At 42.3% G+C, this 10,376-nt stretch overlaps 1 protein-coding gene across 5 annotated transcripts in view; it reads left to right on the top strand.

Moving 5' to 3' along the window:
• The first annotated feature begins 7,039 nt into the window (after positions 1–7,039).
• eps15l1a (epidermal growth factor receptor pathway substrate 15-like 1a) overlaps positions 7,040–10,376 on the top strand; it is a 41,626-nt gene continuing 38,289 nt past the window's right edge. For 3 of the 5 annotated variants that reach the window (XM_018728205.2, XM_018728202.2, XM_018728207.2), the window contains exon 1: positions 7,041–7,338. In XM_018728205.2, coding sequence (XP_018583721.1) covers positions 7,312–7,338 — 27 coding nt within the window. In that variant the 5' untranslated portion in view covers positions 7,041–7,311. Of the gene's footprint in view, positions 7,339–10,376 lie in introns of all 5 variants that reach the window. The other 2 variants (XM_018728204.2, XM_018728206.2) reach the window with 1 other exon arrangement.

Below are 10,376 nucleotides of genomic sequence, written 5' to 3'. Positions count from 1 at the left end.
GACTCATAATATAAGTCAGTCAAAAAAAAAAAAAAACTGGCAATTGTTGGCAGTTGTTCTAATGAATAATGTATGTATTATGCTAAAATGTTTTTGTAATTAAAAAAAAAAAAAACCTACTTGAGTTTAGTAAGGTCATGTGATGAGATTAAATATTTATGGATATTTATGCATTGAAATGCACAAAATGGATTTGATCATTGTGAGAATATTCCACAGAGCCTAAAAGGTTTGTTTCTACTCTGTATTGAACAGAAAGCTTTTCTGAATAGCTCCTGGGCCTGTATAAACTGTAAATTCCAAATTTGATCAACTTTGAAATTACCTGTTTTCTTATGTGTCATTTACTATAGACATAAAGGTCATTCATGGAGCAGGTAAAATAGTAAAGAGAAATGCTCTTCAGTTACTTATATCTATTACCCCTTGCATTACTTGTGTCTAGCAATTAAACACCTACTAGATTTGCTGTAGCTACATACAAATAACATACTTGAAAATGATGGTAGGATGTTTTAACCAGAAAACTTTAAACTGAGTTTATTTTTAAATAGTTAAAATACATTATACTCCAAAGAGTGGTCATTCATAGTCCAGCCAAAGGCTTTGGACTTGTTTTGATGAAATCATAAGGATGAAAGACCAAGATACATAATCAATAAAGGCATTCTGTCATTACAGAGTGGATTTATATAATATCTGAATAATGTCATTGCATGACTGTACAGTACCTCAAACTAGAAAAACCAAAAAGGGAAGAAATTAGTAGAGCATCACTATAAATCTTTTTTTCCTCATAAATCAGCTGATACCTTTGTAGAAGGAACCGTGAAATGTCAGGTCTGTATTCTAAACTACTTACATTATATACCCTTTTATACAGCTAGGCAACATTTACTGGAGCAATTAAGGCTAAGTATGTTGCAAAGTGAGCCACAGTGGCAGCAGCAATTTGAACCAAAGTTTTATGAGTACAAGACACCACCCCTCACTTACACTACCCAGTGACCCCAAATGACTACCCAGTGACCTCCCAGCTATTCCTTTCATTTGTTTTATTCTGCATTCAGCACACCTGATTCAGCTGTGTTCCAAGCCATCATTTCGTGTTTGTAGGGGGATGCAACATGTAATTCATGCCTGACATGAATAGAGATGCGTGTGACACCAAAAAAGTGTCTCAGTACAAACACATCCCTTTACACTGTGGTACTCCAGCGGTTAATGTACTGTGCTGGAAACATTTTCTTTGGATATTTCATGCAGCTGATTAGATGCAACATTTTAGAGATGGTATCACGTTTGACCACAGACGCTGAGCCATGTTTATTGTGATATTGATGAGGTAAACCTACCCAAAATCAGAAGAGGTTTTCCATCCATGAAGAATTAACATATAAATAATAAGCAGCGGTTGATATGACAAGAAAGCCAGTTCTTGGACAAATACGTGGAGTATAATTTACACACTTGTAAAAGAAACCTAGTTGTGTAAATTTGAAAATGCTGTTGGAGATGGAGAATCCGTACAAACAAACCTCACACCAAGAAGAAACTAATTTTTTAGATTGCCCACATACAAAACATGTACTATAAAATATATATATAAAAGAGGAATTTGCACAGTAACATATCAATTCTAGGGGGGTGCGGTGGCGCAGTGGGTTGGACCGGGTCCTGCTTTCCGGTGGGTCTGGGGTTCGAGTCCCACTTGGGGTGCCTTGCAACGGACTGGCGTCCCGTCCTGGGTGTGTCCCCTCCCCTTATACCCTGTATTGCCAGGTAGGCTCCGGTTCCCCGCGACCCCGTATGGAACAAGCAGTTCAGAAAATGTGTGTGTGTATATCAATTCTTGGGAAAAATGCTACAGAAAAAATGTTGACCAATAATGTATTGATTGCACTACTTGTCCAGGGTAGTGGTTGCCTGGAACCTGTACCCTGGCCTGAAACGCATGTTTTTGAACATGGGGAGAACATGTAAACGCTACACAGAATGAACTGGATTCAAACTCCCATTAACTCAGTCATTTCATTGTCATTTCAGCCTTTTCCAGAATAGGAACATACTGTGGCACGCAGCACCGTGGAGTTGGATGGGACGAAGGCGGACACACAGGCAGCGCTCATCTCGAACATTTTATCTGGCAAACATGGTCACCCTATCATTTTCCCTAGAAGTGCCCCCAGTGGTTGAACATGTTATTTACAAGTTACCCACAATGCAACTATTTACAATAAACGCATTCCCCGCTCGAACACAGTAACACGGGTCGTTACATACAAACAAGTCAGAGCTACCTACACAATATACAATAAATGCTGTAAATGTAAACATACCAGTAAGGTTTTATCAGAAATTTAAGAAGAGTGCAAAAAATTGCCAAACGAGTGGAATGATGTTCAGTTGAGTATGAGTGTGTGTGGGGTTGATGTCAGTCCAGTCCTTGGGTATTCATTCATCAGACTGGATGGGAGTCTGATGGCTTGGGGGAAGAAACTTACACAGTCTGGCCATGAGGCCCGAATGCTTCGGTACCTTGTGCCAGACAGCAGGAGGGTGAAGAGTTTGTGTGAGGGGTGCGTGGGGTCATCCACAATGCTGGTGGCTTTGCGGATGCAGCATGTGATGTAAATGTCTGTGTTAAGGGGGCGAGAGACCCCGATGATCATCTCGGCTGTCCTCACTATCCGCTGCAGGGACTTGTGACCCGAAACGTTGCAATTTCCGAATCAGGCAGTGATGCAGCTGCTCAGGATGCTCTCGATAGTCCCTCTGTAGAATGTGGTGAGGATGGGGATTGGAGATGGACCTTTCTCACCCTATGCAGAAAACAGAGATGCTGCTGGGCTTTCTTGGCTATGGAACCTGTGTTGAGGGACCAGGTAAGGTTCTCCGCCAGGTGAACACCAAGGAATTTGGTGCTCTTGACAATCTAACTCAGTAGGACATTCCTGTGTTTCTTATTTGCTGTCTTGGATAGACTTAAAATGGGTAATAACTTTACCAACCTAATCAAGCTTTTATATTCAAATGCTTTGCTGCATGTCAACACAAATGGCTTTTGTCAGAAACTTTTTCTGCTCTCTCTCCTCCGCCTTGCTATTCACACTTCTGATCAAACCTTTGGCAAAAGCTATTAGGAGCAATCAAGACATCTGGTACTAGGGTATACAAATAGGACCATTACATTTTTCTATCTGCTCATGTACTATTACATCTGAGTCAACTGGAGACGTAGGTTCCAACAGTATTAAAGGTGATATCCTACTATAGTATACTTTCAGGTTATTAAATTAATCTCTAAATCTCTGGCTATGCAACTGAGTACCCCTCTTAATTCTACCTGGTGTTTCCCCTTTAAACTGGTTTTAGATACCTAAGTATCTTTATTATTCTCATTCTTAGCTGCCTTCTAGACACCAACTACTCGCTGCTTATTAAAAAGATTAAAGAGAATTTTGCCCCGTGGACTTCTTTACCTAGTTCAGTGTTTGATAGAATTAGTTATTCTTTTTCCAAAATCTACCCTGTTACTTGCAAAACATTTTTTTTAGACACTTTGATCTAGGTTTATCTGTAACAATACAAGACCCAGAATTAGGCTATCCAGACTTTATCAACCCAAAAACAAGGGCAGGGCTTTTGTACCAAATATGAGATTTTACCCCTGGGCAGTTGAGATTTTAAACAAATGACTAATTTTTTTCCAGGCTAAGCCAAAGTCTCTCTGAGTGGATGTGGAGACTGCTTCATGCCACAAGAGACTGTTAAGATCTTTGCCTTTCATTAAGACATTTCATAAGATCCCATCTCTACTCATGCATTTTGTCATATTCAACATTCCTCTTGTTTAGAAAGATATTAAGAGACACCCGGGGATCCTGAACAGTTTATTATCATGGTCTCCTATAGCTCTCAACCCAGATCTACCCCCAGCTATTTGCCAAACTGGGCTCCACAAATGGCTATTTAAAGGTGTGTTGGATATTCCATATCTATTTCCAGATCAATCACTGGTGATTTTCAACCTTTTAAGAAACAATTACAACCTACCAAATACACACCGTCTGAAACCACTTGTTCCAAGCCAGAGTCCAACTCAGCAACACAGGGTGCAGGGGACACACCCAGGACTGGACACCAGACCATCACAAAGCACCCAAAGCAGGACTCAAACCCCAAACCTGCCAGAGAGTAGACCCCAGCCAAACTCGCTGCGCCACTGTGCCCCCGTTTTACCCAACATGGACTTCTATAAATATCTAAAGCTCCGTCACTTTATTGCCACACTAGAAAAGGAGAACAGATTACAGACAGAATTAACAGAAGTTGAGAAACAGCTCACTACAACCAAACATCTGTATGAGCATGATTTCAGCATTAGATATCATTTTATAAAGCGCTAGTACTAGTTCTTTTGACGCAGTGAGGGACACTTGGGAGCAGAGCCTTGACTTCTTTTAGCGACCATGAATGGTCATCTATATGTACTAAAGTCTTCCCTGCCTGCACCTCCCTCAGCATCCAGGAATGAAACTAAAGTTCATACACAGAATTGGTCTCACTCCAGTACGCCTTCACAGGATGTTCCCAGAGACATAATCAGCTCTGTTTTATATGTCAAGACACAAAAGTTTTAAGAAAGTTTTAAGAAGAAATTTAAGACAGTTATATAAAATATTAATAATGTATATAATACAGTAGATTATAAAAAATTACACATATGTAGTACAGTGGGTCTGAGAAAAACAAACTTTTTGCCATTACAAACTTAGTTATTAGCTTAGTATTTTTTTGGAGTGACAATAAATTACAGAGTTGAGTCCAGTCGTATTCGAGTAACTTCTCAGAGGTGTTATAGGAGACAGCTGGTAGCATAGTAGTTAGTGCTGCTGACTTTGGCTCTACAGGTTTAATCCTCACCTCTGGCTGTAGTACCCTTGTGTAATGTCTTTAAATTGCAGACCCTAGGTATCCTACATTACACCAGTAAAATTAGCCAGCTATGTAAAGAGGTAACTCCTTGTACCCTTAACATTATAAGTTGCTTTGGAGAAAAGCATCAGATAAATGAATAAATGGAATTAAGCAACTCAATCAATCAAAGGCTTATTGATGAAATGCACCACAATACAGCGTACAGCAGTGGTTGCTGGCAATGAAATGTTTTTTTCTTCAAGCTCATGGGTGGGGGGGATTAAAAAAGTAACAACATATATTAAGATTACAAATAAGTTAACATTTGCAAAACAACACAATAGGAATTGAGTAAAACTAATAACCACTAAGTAACACTATTTAACGAAAACCAGATGAGTTGTTGAATTTGGATGCTGCTTGACTATTTAGGAGTCTAACAGCCTGGAGGTAGAAGCCACTGTGTCCCGCAGCCTATTTGATTTTGATTGGATACATTGGTAACGTTTACCGGACGGCGGGAGAGAAAATAGTGTGTGACCAGGATATCCTTGAGCTTAGCTCTGGCCTTCTTAAGGTATCTGGCTGCACTGATATCCTGGATGTTTGGAAGCTCACAGCCAGTAATGAGCTGTGCTGACTTCACCAACCTCTGCAGTTCTTTACAATGCTGGGCTGAGCAGCTCACACACCAAGCAGTGATGCAGCCAGAGTCGGGATGCTCTCAGTTGTGCACCTGTAGAAATTGGCCTGGATATGGGATTGCACGCCAAACTTCTTCAGCCTGCGGAGAAAGAATAGACGCTTCCGTGCTGTTTTGACCACGGTGTTGGTGTGGTGGGCCCAGGATAAGTTCTCGGTGATGTTGACCCCAAGGTACTTAAAACTGCTCACCGTCTCCACTGCTGCCCCGTTGATATAAACAGGTGTGTGGTCCCCTCCCCGATGTCTTCTAAAATCCACAATCATCTCCTTGGTCTTACTGATGTTCAGAGAGATGTTGTCCTGATACTAACCTGCCAGGGCATCAACCTCTTCACTGTATGCAGTCTCAACACCATCAGGATCATTGTTTCATCTGAGAACTTGATGACTCTGTTCGAGTTATGCCTGGCGACACCGTGAATAAGGAGTAAAGGCGAGGGCTAAGCACACAACCTTGCGGGGCTCCAGTGTTCAGAGTCAGTGTAGAAGATGTATTGTTACCCAGCCTCACCGCCTGTGGATGTCCTGTCAGGAAGTCCAGGATCCACCTGCAGAGAGAGGTGTTTAGTCTCAGGTCCTGGAGCTTGATGACAAGCTTTGAGGGGACAATGCTACTGAACGCTGAGCTGTAATCAACAACCAACGTTGTCACGTATGACCCTTTATTCTTGTCCAGGTGTGAGAAGGCGGTGCGGAGGGCGGTGGCAACGGGATCCTCCGTAGACCTGTTCAGGCGATACGCAAATTGCAGCAGGTCCAGGGCGTCAGGCAGCGAAGACGTGATGTGAGCTTTCAGTAACTGCTCAAAGCACTTCATGATAACTGATGCGGCCGCGTGCCACAGGGCGTTCGTCATTCAAGCAGCTAACTCTGGGTTTCTTTGGGACAGGAATAATGGCGGCGTTTTTGAAGCAGGAAGGAACTGTAGACTGGGCGAGAGAAAGGTTGGATATGCGAGAGAAGACACCCGCGAGCTCTTCCGCTCGTGCCTTCAAGACGTGATGGCCAGGGTTAGCATCGGGACCGGAAGCCTTGCGTGAGCTGATACTCTAGGTCCAAATGAAGGTCTTAAGTAGAGGGCCCACTCTATTACAAGTTATTTAATGCACTCTGCACAATCCACGTTACACCCTATGATATTTTTATTCAGATCATCTGGTTCATCAGCCCCACTGTGGACAGGAGTGGAGACCTGGCATCTAGTGGGACGTGTCAAAGTTCCTTCGTAGTTCACGTCAGGCAGCGGTTTAACAGCTTGGTACTGGGGGGGGAACCTAAATATATCATCGCTAGTACTCAGTGGTGTTATACACAGATCATGATTTCGTGGCCATTACGTGCCACGCACGCACGCACGGGGGATTCAATTCAACAATTGTATTTAATAAAAGTCAGATCTGGTGGTGGTGACGCCGGTGTTGCCCTCAGCGGGCGACTGACTGAGCGCCAGTTTGACAACATTAAAGAAGCACGTACGAGTCACACTTTCTCTCTCTATTGTTTTTTTTTTTTTTTTTAACCACTGTTTCCACTTTTCGAAGCGGAACAGCGCGACCCTCACGGCGGAACGCCGTACTTCTGTAAAAGAAACCACGCGCCATCGCGCGCTCTTCGCTGCTCGTTCACGCCACGCGGAGGCGCGTCACCGTCGGGAGCGCGGTGCGCATTTCCGCAGCAACGGGGAAGATGGCTGCGCTCACGTCGCTCACTCAGGTACGCCTTTTTAAATACACTCTTTTCTCCGGAGCGCAGCGGCTGCCAGGCCAGAGCGAATTGGTTTCGCCGGTCCGAACGCGCGTGACACAAAGCCTCGGTGGCGCCTTTTCCGCTGGAGAGCGAGGCGGACTCGGCGCGCGCGGGGCCTACGCTAGGCTAGCTAGCCTGTTAGCAACATAGCAGCACTTTAGTATATATTCATTCGAGCAGGGGGGCAGAGGAGCAGAGCGGGACGGCGCCGAGCTAACAATTCCGCGCAATAAAACATATCCTAGATACACTTAGGAGTGCCGAATACTGCTGTTACTTACGGGAACACTAAGCTGGTGAGTGATTTTGTGCCTCTTGCCTGCAGAGAGTGTCAGTCAGTGTGTTTATAATATCTGCAGTGCGGTGGGTGTCGGGTGCGGGTGGGACTGTCAGACTGAGGAGAGATTATAATTAGGGATATGGATACATAAAACACGCACACACATAAAGTACACACCTCCTTTTCCATTAAAATTTGGAAGTAATTCCTCACAAACACCGTGGTGTGAGGCAGTGTCTGCGAGCCACTGTAGTTACCACACATTGTGCTGAAATAAATGCTTGTTTTAACAGCACTGATTCACCGGCGTGCTCGTTTTTCCAAACAAACTTTAATGTCTTCATTTTCTGCGCTGTCGTTATTTTATTAATTTAAACCAACTTTGTCGCACGTATTCAGGGTTAGAGCCGGTTCATTAGCCGTTGAATGCTGGCACATAATCCGCACTCCATTACTTAGCATTTATTATTGTAAATGCGCCTGCGTTCACATTATAGTCATATTGAAGTCACTGTATAATATTCACTTTGCCAATAGTCTAGAGCACTGTGCGGTGCTCTATTCTATTGGTGGCAGTTTCATTGTGTCATGTTGGTGGTGTGTGATATCTCTGTGGTTTCCCTCTGACCATTGAGGACAGAAACACATGCACTCGTCACACTTCTCACAGTCTAATCATGGTTGCTGAAATGATCTCTAACATTGTTCCCCCCCCATCTCTTGCTTTGATGGACTCAAACTTAGACCACGAAATATTTCTCGTTGCTCAGCAGGTAGCACTGGTGTCTCTCAGCTCCTGGACTTCGGGATTGAATGTGGCTCAGTTTGTATGGAGTTTGCTCATCCTCCCCATGTGGGTTTCCTCTGGCTTTGTTTCCTCCCAGAGACATACGTTTCATTTCAACTTAATTCCATAGTATATGAAAGCTTGGGGTGCCTCGTGACGGACTGGCGTCCCATCCTGGGTGTGTTCCCTCCTCCTCCAGCCTTACGCCCCGTGTTGCCGGGTTAGGCTCCGACTCGCCGCGACCCTCTTGGGACAAGCGGCTTCAGCCAGTGTGTGTGTGTGTGAGTATATTAAAGCTTGTATGTGACTGTCCTGCAAATAACCTGCGTACTGTCGAGGTCGTACCCTGCCTCACGTCGTATGCTTGTGGGATAGGCATAAGACTAGTGCAATCTGACGCTGGACAAGCAGTTACCGATAATAGATGAACAGATGGATTGGTAAAAAACAGATGTGTACTGTTCAAAGTGTAATAAGTGGGACGTGATGGGTGTGTCAACACCAATGTTCACGTAAGCCTAATGAATTCCCCTAGTATGTATGTATAACTCCACTAAGAACTACACATGACTTTTTGTGCTTCAATACCCGATAAATTGTTTCACCACTCCTATCGTTTATGACTTCTTGACTTTGAAAGCTTAACCTAAGAACTGATGGTCAATTTATGAGTGGTATGCCAAGAAAAGGGACATTACCGTTAAATATAGGTATCCATTATGTTGACGATATAGTCGCCAGGAAGGGATGTAGTCTTGTGTTCCTAATTGCAGTCATTACAATCTCGGTTCATGATTGGAATCTGCTGTGACTGAAATCGAGGTTATCTGCATTTTCTACTTTAGCTCAGCGAATTAACACAAAGCCACCTTCCTCCGTGTAATCTTCTTATTCTGTCTGTTCTACTGCTGCTAGCTCTACTAGTGTATTGCAGAAAAGGAGCTGAGTTGTAGTAACAAAGGAGAATCTGTTTGGCCTGTGTTTGTCTTAGAATTTTCTAAGTTGACTCATTAATGCATTTATTTTAGTATTTTCCATCAGTACTTTGTTTGCATTTCGTTCGTCCAGTCACAGGTACCAGAAAATCACTCAGTTATTTCTTACTGTTTTTCCTTGACTCAGGTAAAACAAAGATGGCACTTAATATTGTGGCGTGTATGGCAAGTGGTAACAGCGAATGAATTGTGAGTGTTTGCACTGATGGGTGGATCTATGTTCTTTTCTGCATGGGTTATGGTGGCAATGTTAGTACTGATGTTGATGTTTAACAGTGCCGGAATTCATCGCTTTCGCAGCATCATCAGAACTAGCATCATCACAGACTTACCGTTCACAAAAATAAATTTTTTCACTTTACTGTTCATTTGCAGTCCTTGGGAAAACTGTTTCCCATTAACATAGGAAAATGATGGAAGGTGCCACATTTTGTTTGTCCCACAATTCAGTAGTAAACAAAACCAGGAGAATAGCCTAACACTTTTGTGATGCTTTGATGATATAAAATGCAAAAGATTTTTCACATGATACGAAGTATAGCTCTTATAGTATAAAACTTGTATATTTTATGTGCTGTTTTGTAGAATAATACCTGTGTGAACTTAATGTACTGATGTATTAAAGATGGCAAATTCCTTACATCTTTAATTCAATATACTTATGCAAAACTGTCTACACAAATACACTCATAATGCAATAGTTACCGTATGCTTCAATTTTTAATATACTTCAACATTCCTTATTTTATGTATTTTGAAAAGCTATGCAAGACTAAAGTCAATTAAAAAGCAGGGTTGGTGATAAAAAAATCTGATTTTAAATCGAATTGTTTTCAATTTAAATTAAATTATTTATTTTTTAAATCTTGAGCATTCTCCATAACTATAAATGTTTATTTTAAGAACCAAGTTAGCAAAATATTTTTTTCTTGAACATTTTTAA

The sequence above is a fragment of the Scleropages formosus genome, chromosome 9, assembly GCF_900964775.1.
Source record: "Scleropages formosus chromosome 9, fSclFor1.1, whole genome shotgun sequence".
Lineage (NCBI taxonomy): Eukaryota > Metazoa > Chordata > Actinopteri > Osteoglossiformes > Osteoglossidae > Scleropages > Scleropages formosus.
The sequence above is the reverse complement of the archived record's forward strand: the minus strand, read 5'-3'. Positions and strand labels throughout refer to the sequence as shown.